At 43.5% G+C, this 15,627-nt stretch overlaps 1 protein-coding gene across 3 annotated transcripts in view; it reads left to right on the top strand.

Moving 5' to 3' along the window:
• The window catches only part of SDK1 (sidekick cell adhesion molecule 1), a 647,669-nt gene extending 632,265 nt beyond the window's left edge, over positions 1–15,404 (top strand). For 2 of the 3 annotated variants that reach the window (XM_075117600.1, XM_048867100.2), the window contains 3 exons: positions 1,875–1,995; positions 2,389–2,518; positions 12,153–15,404. In XM_075117600.1, the coding sequence (XP_074973701.1) occupies positions 1,875–1,995; positions 2,389–2,518; positions 12,153–12,425 (524 nt within the window). In that variant the 3' untranslated portion in view covers positions 12,426–15,404. Of the gene's footprint in view, positions 1–1,874; positions 1,996–2,388; positions 2,519–4,664; positions 6,682–12,152 lie in introns of those variants that run through there. The other variant, XM_075117601.1, reaches the window with a different exon arrangement.
• Positions 15,405–15,627: the final 223 nt, after the last annotated feature.

Raw genomic sequence — 15,627 nt, 5'->3', positions numbered from 1 at the left:
GGGAAAGAAAAGATTAATGAACATTTAGATAAGTTAGATGTATTAAAGTCAACAGGGCCTGATGAAATTCATCCTAGAGTACTTAAAGAACTAGCTGAAGCTATCGCTGATCTTTGAGAACTCATGGAATATGGATGAGGTTCCAGAGGACTGGAACTTAGTACCTATCTTTAAAAGGGGGGACCAAAGAGGACGCTGGGAATTATAGACCACTCAGCCTAACCTAGATACCTAGAAAGATAGTGGAACAAATTACTACACAATCCATTTGTTAGTACCTAGAGGATAATAGGGTTATCAGGAATAGTCAGAATGGAATTATCAAGAACAAATCATGCCAAACAGACCTAATTTCCATCTTTGACATGGGAATCTTTCCCCCAGTGGATAGGAGGGAACCAGTAGACATGATGTACCTTGATTTTTAGTAAGGCTTTTGACACAGTTCCACATGACATTGTCATTAGCAAACTAGGGAATGCAGTCTAGATGAATTTACTATAAGGTGCGTGCACAACTAATTGAAAGGCCGAACTGAAAAAGTAGTTACCAATGGTTTGTTGTCAGACTAGAAGGGCATATCAGTACTGTGTCTGGTACAAATTCAATATTTAAATTAATGATTTGGATAAAGGAGTGCAGAGTATGCTTATAAAATTTGCAGATGACACTAAGATGAGAGGGGTTGCAAGCTCTTTGAAGGATGGGATTAGAATTCAAAATGACCTTGACGAATTAGTCTAAATTCAACAAGATGAAATTCAGTAAAGATAAGTGCAAAGTACTGCAGTAAATGGGAAAAATGGGGAGCAACTGGGTAAGTGATTGTATTGCTGGAAAGGATCTGGGGGTTATAGTGTCTCACAAATTGAATATGAGCAACAGTGTGATGCAGTTGCAAAAAACGCTAATATCATTCTGAGGTGTATTAACAGGAGTATCATATGTAAGACAAGGAAGGTAATTGTCACACTGTATTTGGCACTGGTGAGGCCTCAGCTGGAGTAGTGTGTCCAGTTGTAGGGCCACACTGCAGGAAAGATGTGGACAAACTGGAGAGAGTCCAGAGGAGAGCAACAAAAATTATAAAAGATTTAGAAAACCTGACCTGTGAGGAAAGTTTAGTCTTGAGAAAAGAAGACCGGGGGGTGCCTGATAACAGTCAAATATGTTAAGGGCTCCTATAAATAAAGGCTATGATCAGTTGTTCTCCTGGTCCACTTAAGGTAAAGCAAGAAGTAAATGGGCTTAATTGGCAGCAAGGGAGACTTAGGGTTAGATATCAGGGAAAACTTTCTAATTATAAGGGTAGTTAAGCTCTGGAATAGATTTCCAAGGGAGCTTATGCAATCCACATCATTTAAGAACACCTGTCAGGGACACTCTAGGTTCACTTGGCCCTGCCTCAGTGCAGGGGTCTGGACTTGGTGACTTCTTGAGATCCCTTCCAGCCCTGCATTTCTCTGATTCTATGATTTCCCCCATCCTGTAATTTCTCATTTACATACCTTCTCTCCATTGCAGCTCCAACCCCTTTTTCTCCTTCACTGTCCACCCAGCTGTTCTCTCTTTCTCTTCTCTCTTTCCTTCCTCACTTTTTTCTCTTCCCATTTGTCTCTCTCTCTCACCCCTTTTCCTGGTCTGCAGCCCACTGCTGATCTTTTGTCTCCTTTTCTCTCCCACTCCTTGCTGAGCTATTCTACCACTATGAAAGAAGGGAAAGATCATTATGGAAAGCGAGGATACAAAAGTAGCCATAAAAGGAAGGACAAGGTTTGACACTTGCTTGTAGTGGTTCTTTAGGTTATCACTAGGCATGTAGTTGGTGGGGCAGTGCCTTTGTCTTTGCTGATTGTTTCATTCTTTGACTCCAGGTAAAAACATCTTGAATGTGGAAGAGTCGGTCACATTGGATAATGGAGGCTTCACAGCCCTGGAGCTCAACAGCCGACACCTCAACGTAAAGAGCACTTTCTCCAAGAAGAATGGGACGAGGTAGGATGACGGACCCTCTTTGTCTCAGTTTTGGCCGTAGCATTCAGTTATTGTCTAGCTTCATACCTACCGCAGGACAAGCAAAAGGGATTATGGGGTGGAGCTCTGTTTGGAGGATATGGTGAAAACTGTGGGCTAATAGCTAAGCCTCTACCCCAGAATGCAACATCAGCCCCTGATGGTAGATGGCATGATCAATGATTAAAGAGATCTAGGCCTGGAGTGGGACACTAAACTTCTCATTTCAGGGTTAAGGTAAGTGACTGTGTTTTTGGAGTTCAGAGGGGGGTGGGAACTGGTAGATATATTGTGTCCAGGTATGAAAAGGATTGTAGAACATGTAGTTCACCCATTATTTAATGTGCCATACGCTTTCTCCTGATGTCCACCTAGGTCCCCTCCTCGCCCAAGCCCTGGTGGGCTGCACTACTCAGATGAGGACATCTGCAACAAGTACAATGGAGCAGTGCTGTCTGAGAGTGTGGCCCTGAATGAGAAGCCCTTGGAAGTGTCAGAATCAGAGGTGAGTACATTCCTTATCCCTTGCCTCTCCTCCCATCATGCAGTGCCAGGGTCTGGCACAGTCACTGAACTCACTGCATGCAGCATGTTCTCTGGAATCAAATTTCCATGCCTGCATTATGCTACTTTTGCATCAGTTTTTCATATTCAGGCACAGTACTTCAGGGTGCTCAAACTTTAGGGTCTCATGGCCCCTCCCCTCTAAAATAGCATCTGTCTTTAAAACTGAAATGCCGTGGTGAAGAATAATGAGCAGGTGCCAACCAGAAAAACTTGGGGTCATGTCAGATATTTCATAATCTCCCAATATTATTAATAAAAGGCAAATGCAAGCAGTTGGCTTCACTGGTTAGGCACTGAGCTCCCTGCTCTCCCTTTGATGTTATCACCCTGAAGCTCCTGGAAAGAAAGCATGAAAGTACATGTTGTGAGAAGTCCGTACATAATCAGCTCTGCGCATCTACTGTCTGAAGTGACATTTAATCAGAAATGAATTTCACATCATGGAACTGGCCCAAATGTGGGAGATGGTTTGGAATTTACAGTGAGTATCTTTCACAGCTGCTAGGCAATTCCAGGCACTACTGAGGTTCTGTAGAGCGGGTCCTTTATCTGTAAAAATTCTACGTCACCTTCTGTTCAAGAATCTCTAAGCACTTTACAAATGTTCATTGTGATTAAGCCTCATAATCCCCTTGTGAGTTAGGTAAGTATCCTTGTGTTACAGATGCAGAAACTGAGTCACAGGGGACTCAGATCACATAGCAAATCATTCTTAGAGCCAGGATGCAGGTTTTCTGATCCCAGTCCTATGCTCTAACCACATGGCTACTCTGCCTTCCTTTCTGTTTGCTAGTGGTTTTCAAACTGGGAATCACAAGCTCTCGGCAGTGGGGTCCGCAAGAAAATTCCTATAATGGCTGACAATGCATTTTATTTAGTAAGACTTGGCAGTCTAATCCTAGATATATTATAACCCCATCTCGGATGGGGTATGGAGCAAGCTACATTATCTAGAAAGGGGTACGCAGCCTAAAAAGTCTGAAAACCATGTATTCTGTGAGGAAGACGATACTGTGTGCTATTGCTATGTATTTGACAGTTCTCTATTTTCTGTCTCACATTCGCTTTATGAAGCACTTACAGTCTGTATAAACTCAGCAGCAGCCCTGGCTTAAAAGGCAGGCTTTAGAACTGGCAGTGAGGAATGTGCAGAAAGGTACATTTGTCTCTAAAATTGGGTGCTGTCCGCTGAAATCTTGATGAATCAGAGCAGACAGCACAAGAAGTGGGCCAAAATATTCTGAATCTGACCCTTCCGGCAAGAATAAACCAAAAGCAGCGAGTGGGGAAAGAAGATGACAGTTTTCATCTGCAGCTTTTCTGCACCTGCAGCTACAGCTGGTTTGTTTGTTTGTTTGTTTGCTTGCTTGCTTGCTTGCTTGCTTGCTTGCTGGTTTCCTGGCTCTGACCTCTTGTTAATTACCCTGGACAGACTGCCATTTTATGTTGCCCTGTGACTGACCCTCCGTGCAGTTAGTGTTCCTTGTTGCAGCTCAAGTAAGCTGCTCTCTTTGTGATGTAGACATATTACCTACAGATTAAACCCATGATATCTGTGGTCATGTCCCTGTAACAACCCATCATGAAACCTGCCATTCATATGGTTTGTGAGCATGATCATGAATTTAGCACTGGCACTTTCTGACATTTAATTTCAATATTCCATGTGTTGTTTTCTGTATAGTGCACAAAAACCTTCTCACAAGTCGTCATTTCTGCCATACATAAGTGGGCACTGTTTACACAGGATAGACAGAGGAAAGTGATTTTTATCCTTGCTGTTTCCTTTGTATTCCTTTCTGTGCATGCTTCTATGCAAACAAAATGTGCCACCCGTTTTCCCTTGGGGCTTAGATATGCAGCCCTTCTATATAGTGTCTTTGATGCTTGCTTGTTTTTCCGTGGGAAATGCTTTTAGGCATGACATGTTAATGGGCTGCCAACAAAGGTATCAGTAGGGGATGCTGCCTTTTGATCAGCCTGGAAATGCTGTTTAGTTTGCGATCGTTGACCACTTGTATCATACAGAATTTGAGTGTCTTTTATCTCTTCCTGTTTGGTGTTTTCTGCTCGTTTCGTTTCAGTTCTCCTGGGGTTTCTTAGGAGACAAGCTTTATTTTCCCAGGATTTCCGTCATCTTTAGCAGAAAGAGATGTTCTCCATGATACAGATGTCTCATTTCCCTGTGGGCTCTGCAGAGGCTTTGTCCTTTGCAGCAGGAGATGTTCTGATACTGTTTTCTTCTGATGCCTCTTTGTGTGTGTCTTGGATTCCACTTAATACAGTGTGCAGTTGGCCAGCTAAGGCCAAAATTGTGCTTTTTGCTTTCAGCCCAGATGTCATCTTGTTGAATTTTTGCTTTAACCTCTTAGCCTGAAGTGCCAAGATTTGGCATGGTGGAGAGGGAAATCAGCTGCCTCCACATCCCGTGGGGTCACTCAAATGTGAACAAGGCCATCATAAAAGACTCATGGACTGATTCTCCACAGTTAGATCAGAACACAGCTGCCTGGGAGCACTGCCTCTGAGCCCCCCCAGTGAAGGAAAAAAAATGGGGCAAGAATATACAGTATTCAAATATGCATATATAAAAATACTAACATACACTCCATGTCCTGGAAGCCAAGTATTTGCAGTGTTACAGAGAGATGGAAATTATTTCATTGGCATCTACAGTAGAGGGGGCGTCGAGTAATGAGAGCAAGTGCCAAATGATAATTAATGATAAAAAAAACAAAGCTCTTGGATACAAGCTCAAACAGGTTAGGCTCTCTGCAGATACGGTCAGGAAGTTCTGAGGTCTGTGCGTAGAGTAGTTGCTTGGCACAGCTCACCTTTCACCAGGCTAGGGGAGGAGCCATCATTTTTGGGGAGGTTGGAAGGTTGTTTGTTTGTTTTTTGTCATTTCCTAAAGAGTTTCTCCAGAACCTGATGCTTTCACAAATGATCTGGCCGTGCTGAATGCTAGTGCTTACAATGGTACGTTGATGCTCTATGCACTATAACTGAATTGTGCTTTCTCAGCTCTGTATGAATGTAGTTTTTATTCACTTATAATTCATTTTTGAGAAGGGATTAATGAGTATCCAATAAAATTCTCCAACTGATTTTGATGAAGATGGTACCATGTGGAAGCCAGATGTAGACAGCACATTAATAATAAAACCTGCCTCTCCCAAAGGCTACGTCTATTCTACATGCCAGGGGTGTGATTCCCAGCTCTGATAGGAATCCTTGCACTAATTCTCATCAAGCTAGAACGCTAAAAACAGAAGTGTAGCTGCGGTAGTCCAGGCCACAGAGGCCTGGGCTAGGTGCCCCAAGTGTGTATTCACGAGGTTCAGGTGGGTTTGTGCTCCAGGCAGCTAGCTCAGGCCACTACAGCCGCTGCCGATGCTACTGCTGATACACGACTCTTTTTAGCATGCTAGGTTGATGATAGGTTGTGCGCATATTTCTATGCGAGCTGGGAGTCGCACCTCTAGCTCATAGTGTAGACGTACCCTCAGTGAATAGATATCAGAGTGTCCACAGACATCTCTTTGCCTGTCTGTTTTTGTCCTGTCTCTTGCTCCTTACTCTCATTGTGGCTGACTCATTTCATTTCACCCAGTAGGGTGCAGCCGGTTCATGCACTCACAGGGGAAAGTGATGACTGGTCCTGATACCGTCACTTGGCAATGAGATGAGCTGTTCATAGGGCAGGGAGGAAGAAGTGGAGAGGGAGGAAAAAGTAGATGTCACAGGAAAAAACATCCCCAGCTGTGCCTGTAATTGGTGCAGGCTGCCAGCTGGTCTGCTCCTATTTCTACTGCAGTCATTGGCAAGGGCTGCTGTTCTCTGCCTTGTTGGTTATAAATGAACATATACGTGAACACTTTAGCTCCAATCACCTTTTAAGAAATTTGACAACCCAGAACTATTTTCAAATTTCCCATAATACTAACCCACTGGTCCCTCATTTGTCTCCTAAATAGCATTTGTGTCTTTCATCTTACCAATAAAATACTTAAATTGTCAGGCATTTTCTTTATTTGTTGCTTCAATGGCATGCACGCACCTTTGCTGTCAGATTAGAAACTGACAACTACATCCAATCAAATTCCAGCCTATCATAGTTTCCTAGGTAACAAACCCATAATCATGGTAAATGGCTGCATACAACAAAGAAAACAAATAATAATAATAAAAAAACCCTACAGCATTTCCTTGTACTCAATAGTTTTGAATCATTAAAAATAATATATCTACTCCACGAATGATCCTGTAAGCAATCTGGGTCATAATGGGAGACAGTGGGGAAAATATACCTTGATACTCCCTGGTTTACCAGCACAGAGAGAGACCCAGGACTTGAGCCGGGAGAAACTTTTTGGATAAACAGTTTGTTCACTGAAAAATGCAGTTTTGGTCAACCTGAAACTGTTCCCAAATTTTACATGAATTCATCAAATAGTTTTGGCGAGGGGGGAAGGTCCAAGAGCCTAGGCTCCAGCCCAAACCCAATTGTCTACACTGCAATTTTATAGCTCCGTAGCCCAAGCCCACAAGCCCAAGTCAACTGACACGGGTCAGCATCGGTGTTTTATAGCAGTATAGACATACCCTATGTAACTTGTATCATCTATGTCTGGCCCGGAGGTAGCCACCTTTCCTTTCAGATATGGACTTTGCCACTATTATCCATGTGTAAGCAGGGTCTGAATGAACTCTCTGCTGACAGCTAGTTGGGAGGGGGAGAGACTTCAGGAGCAAACTGTATTTACATGAACACATCTACTCTGCCAACATACCCAGCAGATAGAGCTGTTTAACTCAAAGTGATCAACTTTGGCTAGTGTTGGGTTATAAATCACTTTAGTACTTAATGCAGGGGTAGTGAAATGTTATTATCAGTGTTGTTGTCTTTATTGTATAAATAAAGGGGAGCAGAACTGTCCTTCACCTGTCCCAAATGAGGGGGTCACCCTCAGCTGAAAGGACCTCGTTAAGCCAGGGGCTCGAATGCCAGACCCCTGTGAAAGTAGGAGAGGTGGGGACAGATATCCCAGCCAGGAGGTTTGGACTCTCCCTAAGGATTCCAGTTCTGGTTTAACCTGTTCCTCCCCACTGTTCAAAGATAGAGCTAAATAGGCTTCATTAGGAGCCTTTTGTTATTTTAAGTACTCAGTAAACTGAAATCACTTGTGGTGGAACAGTGGTTCTGTCTAGCCTGCTGAGAGCTAAAAATCTATAAGAGACTGACCAGCAGAGGTCACAGCAGAGAGGCAGGTGGCAGCAGAAGGTAACTAATGGGCAACTGGTGAAAGTGATGAGCAGTTGGCCAGCAGCAGCAGCCGGTGAAAATGGCAAGCAGGCAGCTGGCAGCGTGGTCAGGCGGTGAGCAATTATAGCTGACAGGCAGCCAGGTGGCAAGGGATTGTGGCTGGTGGGGAGGCCACCAGACAGGAACAGCAGCTGGTGGGCCAGCCAGCCAGAGCAAGTGCTCAGATGGCAGAGCAAGCAAGGTGCCTTCTTCCCCGGTGGGAAATGAACTCACACAGATGCACCTTTGAACCCTGGGTCCTCACTGACCAAGGATAACCGCTGTGAGTGGGATATGGTGAGGCAGCAGAGGGGGACATAGTAAAGGACCTTTTGGTTGTAGAACTCAACAACATGAGGCAGAAGACTTTGCCCCATGCACTCTGGGGTGGGTGTCCTGCTCACAGTTTTATGTTTATGAATTCTGCTTGTGGAATTTTCCCTAATTAATGTTGGGTGACTTCTCTCCTTTCATTAAAAGTTTCTTTTCTACACTCAGACGCTGTGCTTGCGAGTGGGGAAGCATTGCCTCTCAGAGGCGCCCAAGGGTAGTGTGTAATTTTCCCAGGTTACTGGGTGGGGGATCGAGCCGGATGTATGTTAAAAAGGAACCTCTAGATATTGAACCCAGCCATGGCTGCTGCCAGCTGCACCTGGCAGAAGGGTTACACATGCTTTTGTTGCCTCAGGATTAGACTATTGCAACGCACTCTACATGGAACTACACCTTAAAACCATTCAAAGACTGCCGCTGCTGCAGAATGTAGTGGCATGCTTTCTGAGCAGGACAACTTGCTGGGAGCATGTGATTCCAATTGTGATGGGTTGCCCCCCACTTCGGGGTGCCACCTGATGTACTGGAGTCCCACTGAGCCTGGCTGTTCCACCAGCCTCAGTTCCCTCACCCTGTCTTGCAGTGCCAGGCCCTCAAGCCTCCTGTAGCACACACACAGGTAGGGACATGCCCAGCTGCAGAAAGATACAGACACTGATTTCAGCTCTGCGTGGGAAGAATCAGCTAGGGGATTGCCCATTACTCAAGTGCCCACTCCCTCTGGAGTGCAAACCCAAAATGATATTGTCTTGCGCTGCACAGAGAACTGTATAGTGAAAGCTCATGAAAATCATCCCCTCCCTCAATGTGGAAGAAGATATGACAGCTTTCCTCCCCCTCCCCCAGTTATGAATTGCACAAACTGGTTTAGAGAAAACAAAACAAGTTTATTAACTACAAAGGATAGACTTTAAGTGACTATAAGGGATAGCAAACAGATCAAAGCAGATTACTGAGCAAATAAAACAAACAGACAAACTAAGCTTAATATATTAAAGAAACTGGTTAAAGTAGTAATTTCTCACCCTAAATGTTGGTTTAGACATTCTTTTCACAGGCCAGACACCTTTTACAGCCCTGGCTCAGCTCTTCTGCCCCCCTCAGTCCCTGTTTCTTAGATGTTCTCAGCAGTCATCTTGGGCGGGGATTCAGTGAAGAATGAACCGGATTATCTCACTTCCCTGTTTTAAATAGGATTTACATATCGTGGGAATCCTTTGTTTCCCAGTTTAATCCCCATCCCCTACTAGTGGAAAAATACTAGTAGTCCAAGATGGAATCCAGTACCAGGTGACATGATCACATGACCTTGCAGTGTCAAAGCAGCCAGGAGTCAAAGATTGTTTGCAGCATCCAGGAAGCTTCTCAGGAAGGTGGGAGATGAGCATCTTCAAAGTCCTATTGTTCTCCCTAATGGCCCATCCAGGCTGATTGCATTCTGTCTGGTAGGTGTTCCCCAGGTGTAAACCCACTTGTAATTGTTACCTAGTCAATACTGCTAACTTCAGATACAGAAATGATCCATGCATACAAATAGAATAATTATATTCAGTAAATCACAACCTCTCCAATGATACCTCACATGACCCATCTTGCATAGAACACATCTTAGTTATTCCATATTCGTATCATAACAATGTCTGTATGAAGAATATGGGGCGTAGTGTCACACAAACGCTCTGGGATCTGCACTAGCTGCCTATTGGTTTCCAGAGAGAGTTTAAGGTATTGGTTACCTAAATGGCCCAGGGGACCAGCCAGCCTGAGAGATTGCCTCTCTCCCCATGCAATACTGCCATAGCTGCAGTCATCAGAGGCACTAGAGATGGATCCATGTGTGATAAGACTGTGGAAATCCCTTAGATCTGAAATAGCCCAAATTTGGTGACATTCCAGGCATGCCACAATAGACATCTGTCCAACAGGGTTTTTGGATGAGGCTGAGAGTTTGCTTCCCAGGATGATGACAGGGTGGAAAGGAGCATTTTGTCGTTAGCAGGCTGGCTGAGTTCCTTTTGGAAAAATTGTTTAATGCGACTGGGTTTGGTTTTGTTGTAATTATTAATTATGTGTCAGTATGCCTGGAGTGTTGTGTACACATCTATTTTATTATTCAAAGTGAAATAAATAAGTAATAAAAGTACAATAGCTCTGGTAGTGCCAACCCTTTGTTAACAGCAGTAGGATATTTTTTGCAAAATTTCCATTGTAGAAAACACTACTATGTTATAAAAAGCTGCTCTGCAAAGATTTTCAAAGCACAGTGGTTAAATGGCCTAAGACCTGTCTACACACTGTTGCGGGGGAAATGGGCACTGAATTTACTAGTGTCAATGCATCGTTACTGACAAAGGAATAGGATGAAGGAAGTGACATCCTTTTTTAACAATAGTTTACAGGGCATCTGATGCTTGTTCTTTGGGGAATGTTAAAGGGTGATTAAAGAGGGATTTGAAGGAGGAGAGGGCAGTCGTGTGGCATACAGGAGATGAGTGAACATGTGTTTGCTGTTCAGTGTCACAGATCATAATGACATGGAAACTTCCTAGAGATAAACCAACACTTTATAACCAATGCCAGTAACTATAAACTGCAAACTCTAGTTATCCATATGTCTGTTGTATTTCTTAAGCAACTACTGCTTTGATATCTAAAGACTTTCAGAAACAACCAGACTATCAAAAAAGAGTAAAGCAATTTTTGCATGACAAGCCTGATGGTGTTAAGAAAAGACCTAAATTATGGAAATTTTTGAGCAAATATTTGTCCATTTTACATGATGTCAGTTCTTGGTGGGAATAGAAATACAAGACAAAGGTGCACCTGAAATGCATCCCTCATGCAAGGCTTTGCCTTTGTCTCTGTGTTCTGATGAGATCTACAAACCAGTTGAGATTCTGTCTGCTGGGTAACGGCAGCACCATTTCAAAAGCAGGGCAGACCTACAAAGCTTGTTTGATTGCACCAAAAGGAGCTTCCAGACTCCAGCTAGCTGGTGGAGGGAGTGGGGGTGCTCCTTAGCTGGCTAGCCACCTTGTACAATTGTTTGTTGGAATAAGAATCTATCTGAGCACAGGCTAACACATGGACCATCCCAGGAAAAAGAAAAGGAGTACTTGTGGCACCTTAGAGACTAGTACTCCTTTTCTTTTTGCGAATACAGACTAACACGGCTGCTACTCTGAAACATCCCAGGAAAGCAACCCCACCACTTTGGAAATGCTCTCTTTCAGGTCTGGTGCTCAGTTATCTTTCAATACTGCTAGTTTTGTAAAAACAAACTCATAAGGTGCAATAAGGGCAATTGTTCTGTGCTTGAAATCAAATGTGATTTTGTTTAATTTCCTTTATAACGATGTAGCTAATTTCAAAAATCAGTGGGGCTTGTGAGCAAAACCCAGTGACATGCGGGTGCCTCAGTGTTATCATCATAAACAAATAGCAAATTTGACTCGAGCCAGGGGATTTGCATGGATATTTTTTCCTATAAATTGAAATGTGATAGATACAGAGAAACTTTTTCTGTTCAACATTTAGTAAGATTTCACTTGTCTTGAAATTGAAACTGTGAGCATTTTGATGAAATGATTGAAGGCTTTTTATTTCACTGTGACATCTGTACATTCCCTTGCATCTTCTGCTGAAATGGAGCTTGTTATGCGTACAGCAGTACTCCCAGTGAATCAGGACAGATCTCTGTCTCTCCTCCAGCCAGGGTTCATTTCTCTCCAGCCCAGTTCCACTGTCACAGAGCTGTGCTAAATCAGAGCACCATACTTTTCTACATGTGCTGCACTTAGACTGCAGACCTGCCTATCCTGAAAATACAGGCTTGTGGTGTATGTGGTGGTGGTGGTGATTTTGTACAATCTGTATTAGTAAGGAACAAGCTAAGTCCTGGATGCTAATGGCTGTTTTCTCTCTAATGCTGCAGGCCACTGACTCAGATTACGAAGATGAGGTGCCAAAGCACTCTTTTGTGAACCATTATATGAGTGACCCCACATACTACAATTCTTGGAAGCGTCAGCAGAAGGGTGTGAAGCACCCAACGTCCTACAGGTACGAAGAGTGTGCGGCGAGTGAGACAGAACCCTATTTCCAGACTGTCATCACAACGCAGAGCACAGGTGGGGTGTATACCCCAACAGGACAGCCTGCTCCCGGCTCACGGACTCCAGTGACAGGGTTCTCCTCCTTTGTCTGACACTGGGAGTGACGTGACAGCACAGTGGAAACTCCTGTGGAGATGAGAATGACCTATCACAGTGACTGTGTGCGTGATTGGTGCAGTGAACTGTGGGTAAATTTCTCTATCAGGGTAGAACAGAGGTGAACATGAATGAGTCTATTTTTCTGAAGACAATCAACTCTTAAAACCCGGAGCTGAACTTGCTAAACTTTTGTTTAAAAAAAATATTCTGAAAAGGTACAATTTTAACCACTTGTGAATAGCAGGGGAAGTTTTTAACCACTTTTGTAGCACTGCTTCAGGAAGCAGTTCCCCTATTCGTCTTCTTTCCTCTTTCCAACCAAGGAGGTGAATTCCCTTGATGCAGTGTGTGACTTTGTGATGTAATTTGAGGAGAAAACACAGGAAACCTCCCAAACTCTCTCCCCACCCCCCATCAGGCTCAAGTAGGAATATTTAAAGAGGGGGGAATGTTTTTCATGAAAACGACAACATTCTTTCCCCTGCTCCTTGTCAGCATTCTGCCTCCACCTTAGAAACACCAGCTGATTAGTTTACAGTGATATCACTTCTCTTGCCAGTAGGTTCGCTATGGGTGTTTCTGATAACGAATATCTTACCTGCTTTTCTATCCTACTCAAACAGGGTTTTTGAATTCCTAAAATATTCCCATTCCTGGGCTCCTCTAAGAGGAGACAGCTTGAAAGCGCTGTAGATGGTACTGGGTGAAGCAGTAGGGTGCTGTTCTGATGTGGGGTCCCTTTGTTCTTGGTGTGGCTCTAACCCTCCTTTGGTAGACTGCATGTGCAAATTTCAATTGCAAATTTGAAAGGAAAAAATAGCAAGCAGAGGGAAATTTGAATGAACGTGACAGTTACAAACTGGGGGACCTGCTAATTGATAGATTGGTTTTCAGTAATCAAAGTTGTCCTTCCTTGTCGATAGAAGCCAACCGCCTTCCTCCCCGCCATGCCGCTCTTACTTGATTCTGCAGCTCTGCACACTGCTCTGTAAAAAGTACATATTGTTAATTGTGTCGGTTTGATTTTTATTTGATACAAAGACACATCACACAAAGGGGCTGAGTTTTGTTGTCCACAGGTGCCTTTTATTGATTGTTGCAGCTTTGTACATGAGAGAAGCAACAAAATGTCTCCAAATAAAGTTCAACGGGTTTTCAAATGTTAGGGTTGCAAATTACCTCGTGCACATTTACAGGCTCGGTCTGTGCACCAAACCTCCAACCTTTAGAAATGAGAGAGCTTTTTTTGTTTTGTTTTACATCTGTTTTGTACTGCCCCGTTTTTGACCCGCAGAGCTGCAGGCTTTTACCCAAGTCTGTTGTGTTTATCAGCAAGTGGTTGTTTTCAAGGGGAAACTGTCAGTGATTTAAAGAATCCCAGTCCAGTTTTTGGATTTAGCAACAGTCCTGTAACACCATTTCTACATGAGGTGTTTGAAACAATTACTGTGAACTAATCATGTCCTTGGCAATGCTGCCATCTGGCAGTTCCTTCCAGATGTGTTTGGGGAACAGCCATGAAAAATTGGCACTGCTGCAACTTATTAAGGCTCCTTTAGGGTGGGTGTGGAACAGCCTTGGCATTACTATCGTTGCTATTTGTCCACATCTCTCAGCAGAGGCGTGAAACAGCTTTGGCATTGTCTCGGCTGCTCCCTGCCAATGGCCTTTAGGGCAGGTTTGAAACAGTCATTGCATTATTACTGCTGTTACCTGCCACTGCCTCTTCAGGGCAGATGAGGAATTGGTTGGGCATTGGCACTTCTTCTGGACAGGTGTGGTGCAACCACAACCTCAGCACAGCTGTTACCTTTTAGTGCCTGCTTAGGGCAGGCGACCTTAGTACTGCTTATCCTTCAGTACAGTACTGCAGCTCTAGGTGCATACTCTGTGTAGCCTTGACGTTGGATTTATGTTCCCTTCCAAACGCTCCAGAAAAGAAAGCGATTCCAAACCAAAAACTTGAGAGAGCGCGTTTAACAGCTTTTGAAGTGGAGATAACTATCCACAGTTCTTGGGCTGGAAAGTGTCTTGGAGAGACATGTGCTTGAGGGAAGAAGGGAGCATCCCTCTCTTCCACTATTGCTTGTGCATGGGCCTCCATGGGGGACAACTGGAACTTACTGTGAAGGTGAATGTAGAAATGGAGAACACGGAAAGAAATGACTGCCTTTCTGTGCACTTTGACTATTCTCTTAAGCCATATGGACATTGTTTTAATTAATTACTGAAAAGAATTTGTTTGAAATCTATTATTTGAATTTTTGTTTTGTTTCTTGGGGAAAATTACATGAGTGAGGGTTTTGCTTTGATTTTTTTAATAGCCTCATTATTTCCGGTGATTTGATTTTTTTCACCTTTATTATTTCCTGTGTCTGAGTACGTATTTTTAGATTTGGTTTGGTTTGGTTTGGGGTTTTTTTGTACAGAATTGTTTCTATAATGTAGCTGCCCTGGCAGTGTGATTGCTGTTGGAATTTTAGTAACCCTGCACTGATCCAATAGCTTTGAGGGATGATGTTACCGGAAGCATGTTTCAGGGCCCTTTCTGGTAAGATACATGGATTGGAAGGGCTTAGATCCAAACCTGGAAAGGCTTAGGTCCAAAGTCAGGCTTAGTTTAAGCAGGTGCACACCACAGATGACAACACCAGGTCTGAATGTGGCACATGAGAGAGCACTTCCTGGAATAGTGCTACCACCACATTGCTTTGTATCCCAACTTCCATTCTCATTGAGCAAACAGCTCGTGAACAGTGCATGATAAAAGGAAATGGACCTTAATGGCCACCATTCCCCTGTGGCTTGAAGAGGGGAACGGTGAGAACTTGATAGGGTGAGGTGAAGGGAATACTCCTCCTTCCTTAAACCCTTCTGCTACTTAACTGTCAGGAATTTTGTTGAGTTTGTTGAGGGCCTGCTGAATTGGCTGTATGAGAACTCTGTCTCCCAAATAAAAATGTCAAGTGTGATTCTTTTAGGACCTGTTGACACTAACAGAGTAAGTTCTACTCAGTTCTACTCTAACAGTCATTTCCACATCCGTACATTTATTTAAGTTACCCTATCCATAAAGAATGGAAGTGCATGGCATTAGTTACTCTTAGCAAATGGGAATATAATGTGCATTACCCCTCCCACTACCATGTATCTTAGTTAAATACATGATGAGGCTGAACCTCCCATCATCTGCTG

The sequence above is a fragment of the Caretta caretta genome, chromosome 10, assembly GCF_965140235.1.
Source record: "Caretta caretta isolate rCarCar2 chromosome 10, rCarCar1.hap1, whole genome shotgun sequence".
In the NCBI taxonomy this organism is placed as follows: Eukaryota; Metazoa; Chordata; order Testudines; family Cheloniidae; genus Caretta; species Caretta caretta.
Note: the sequence above shows the minus strand (reverse complement) of the source record. Positions and strands in the feature narration are given on the sequence as shown.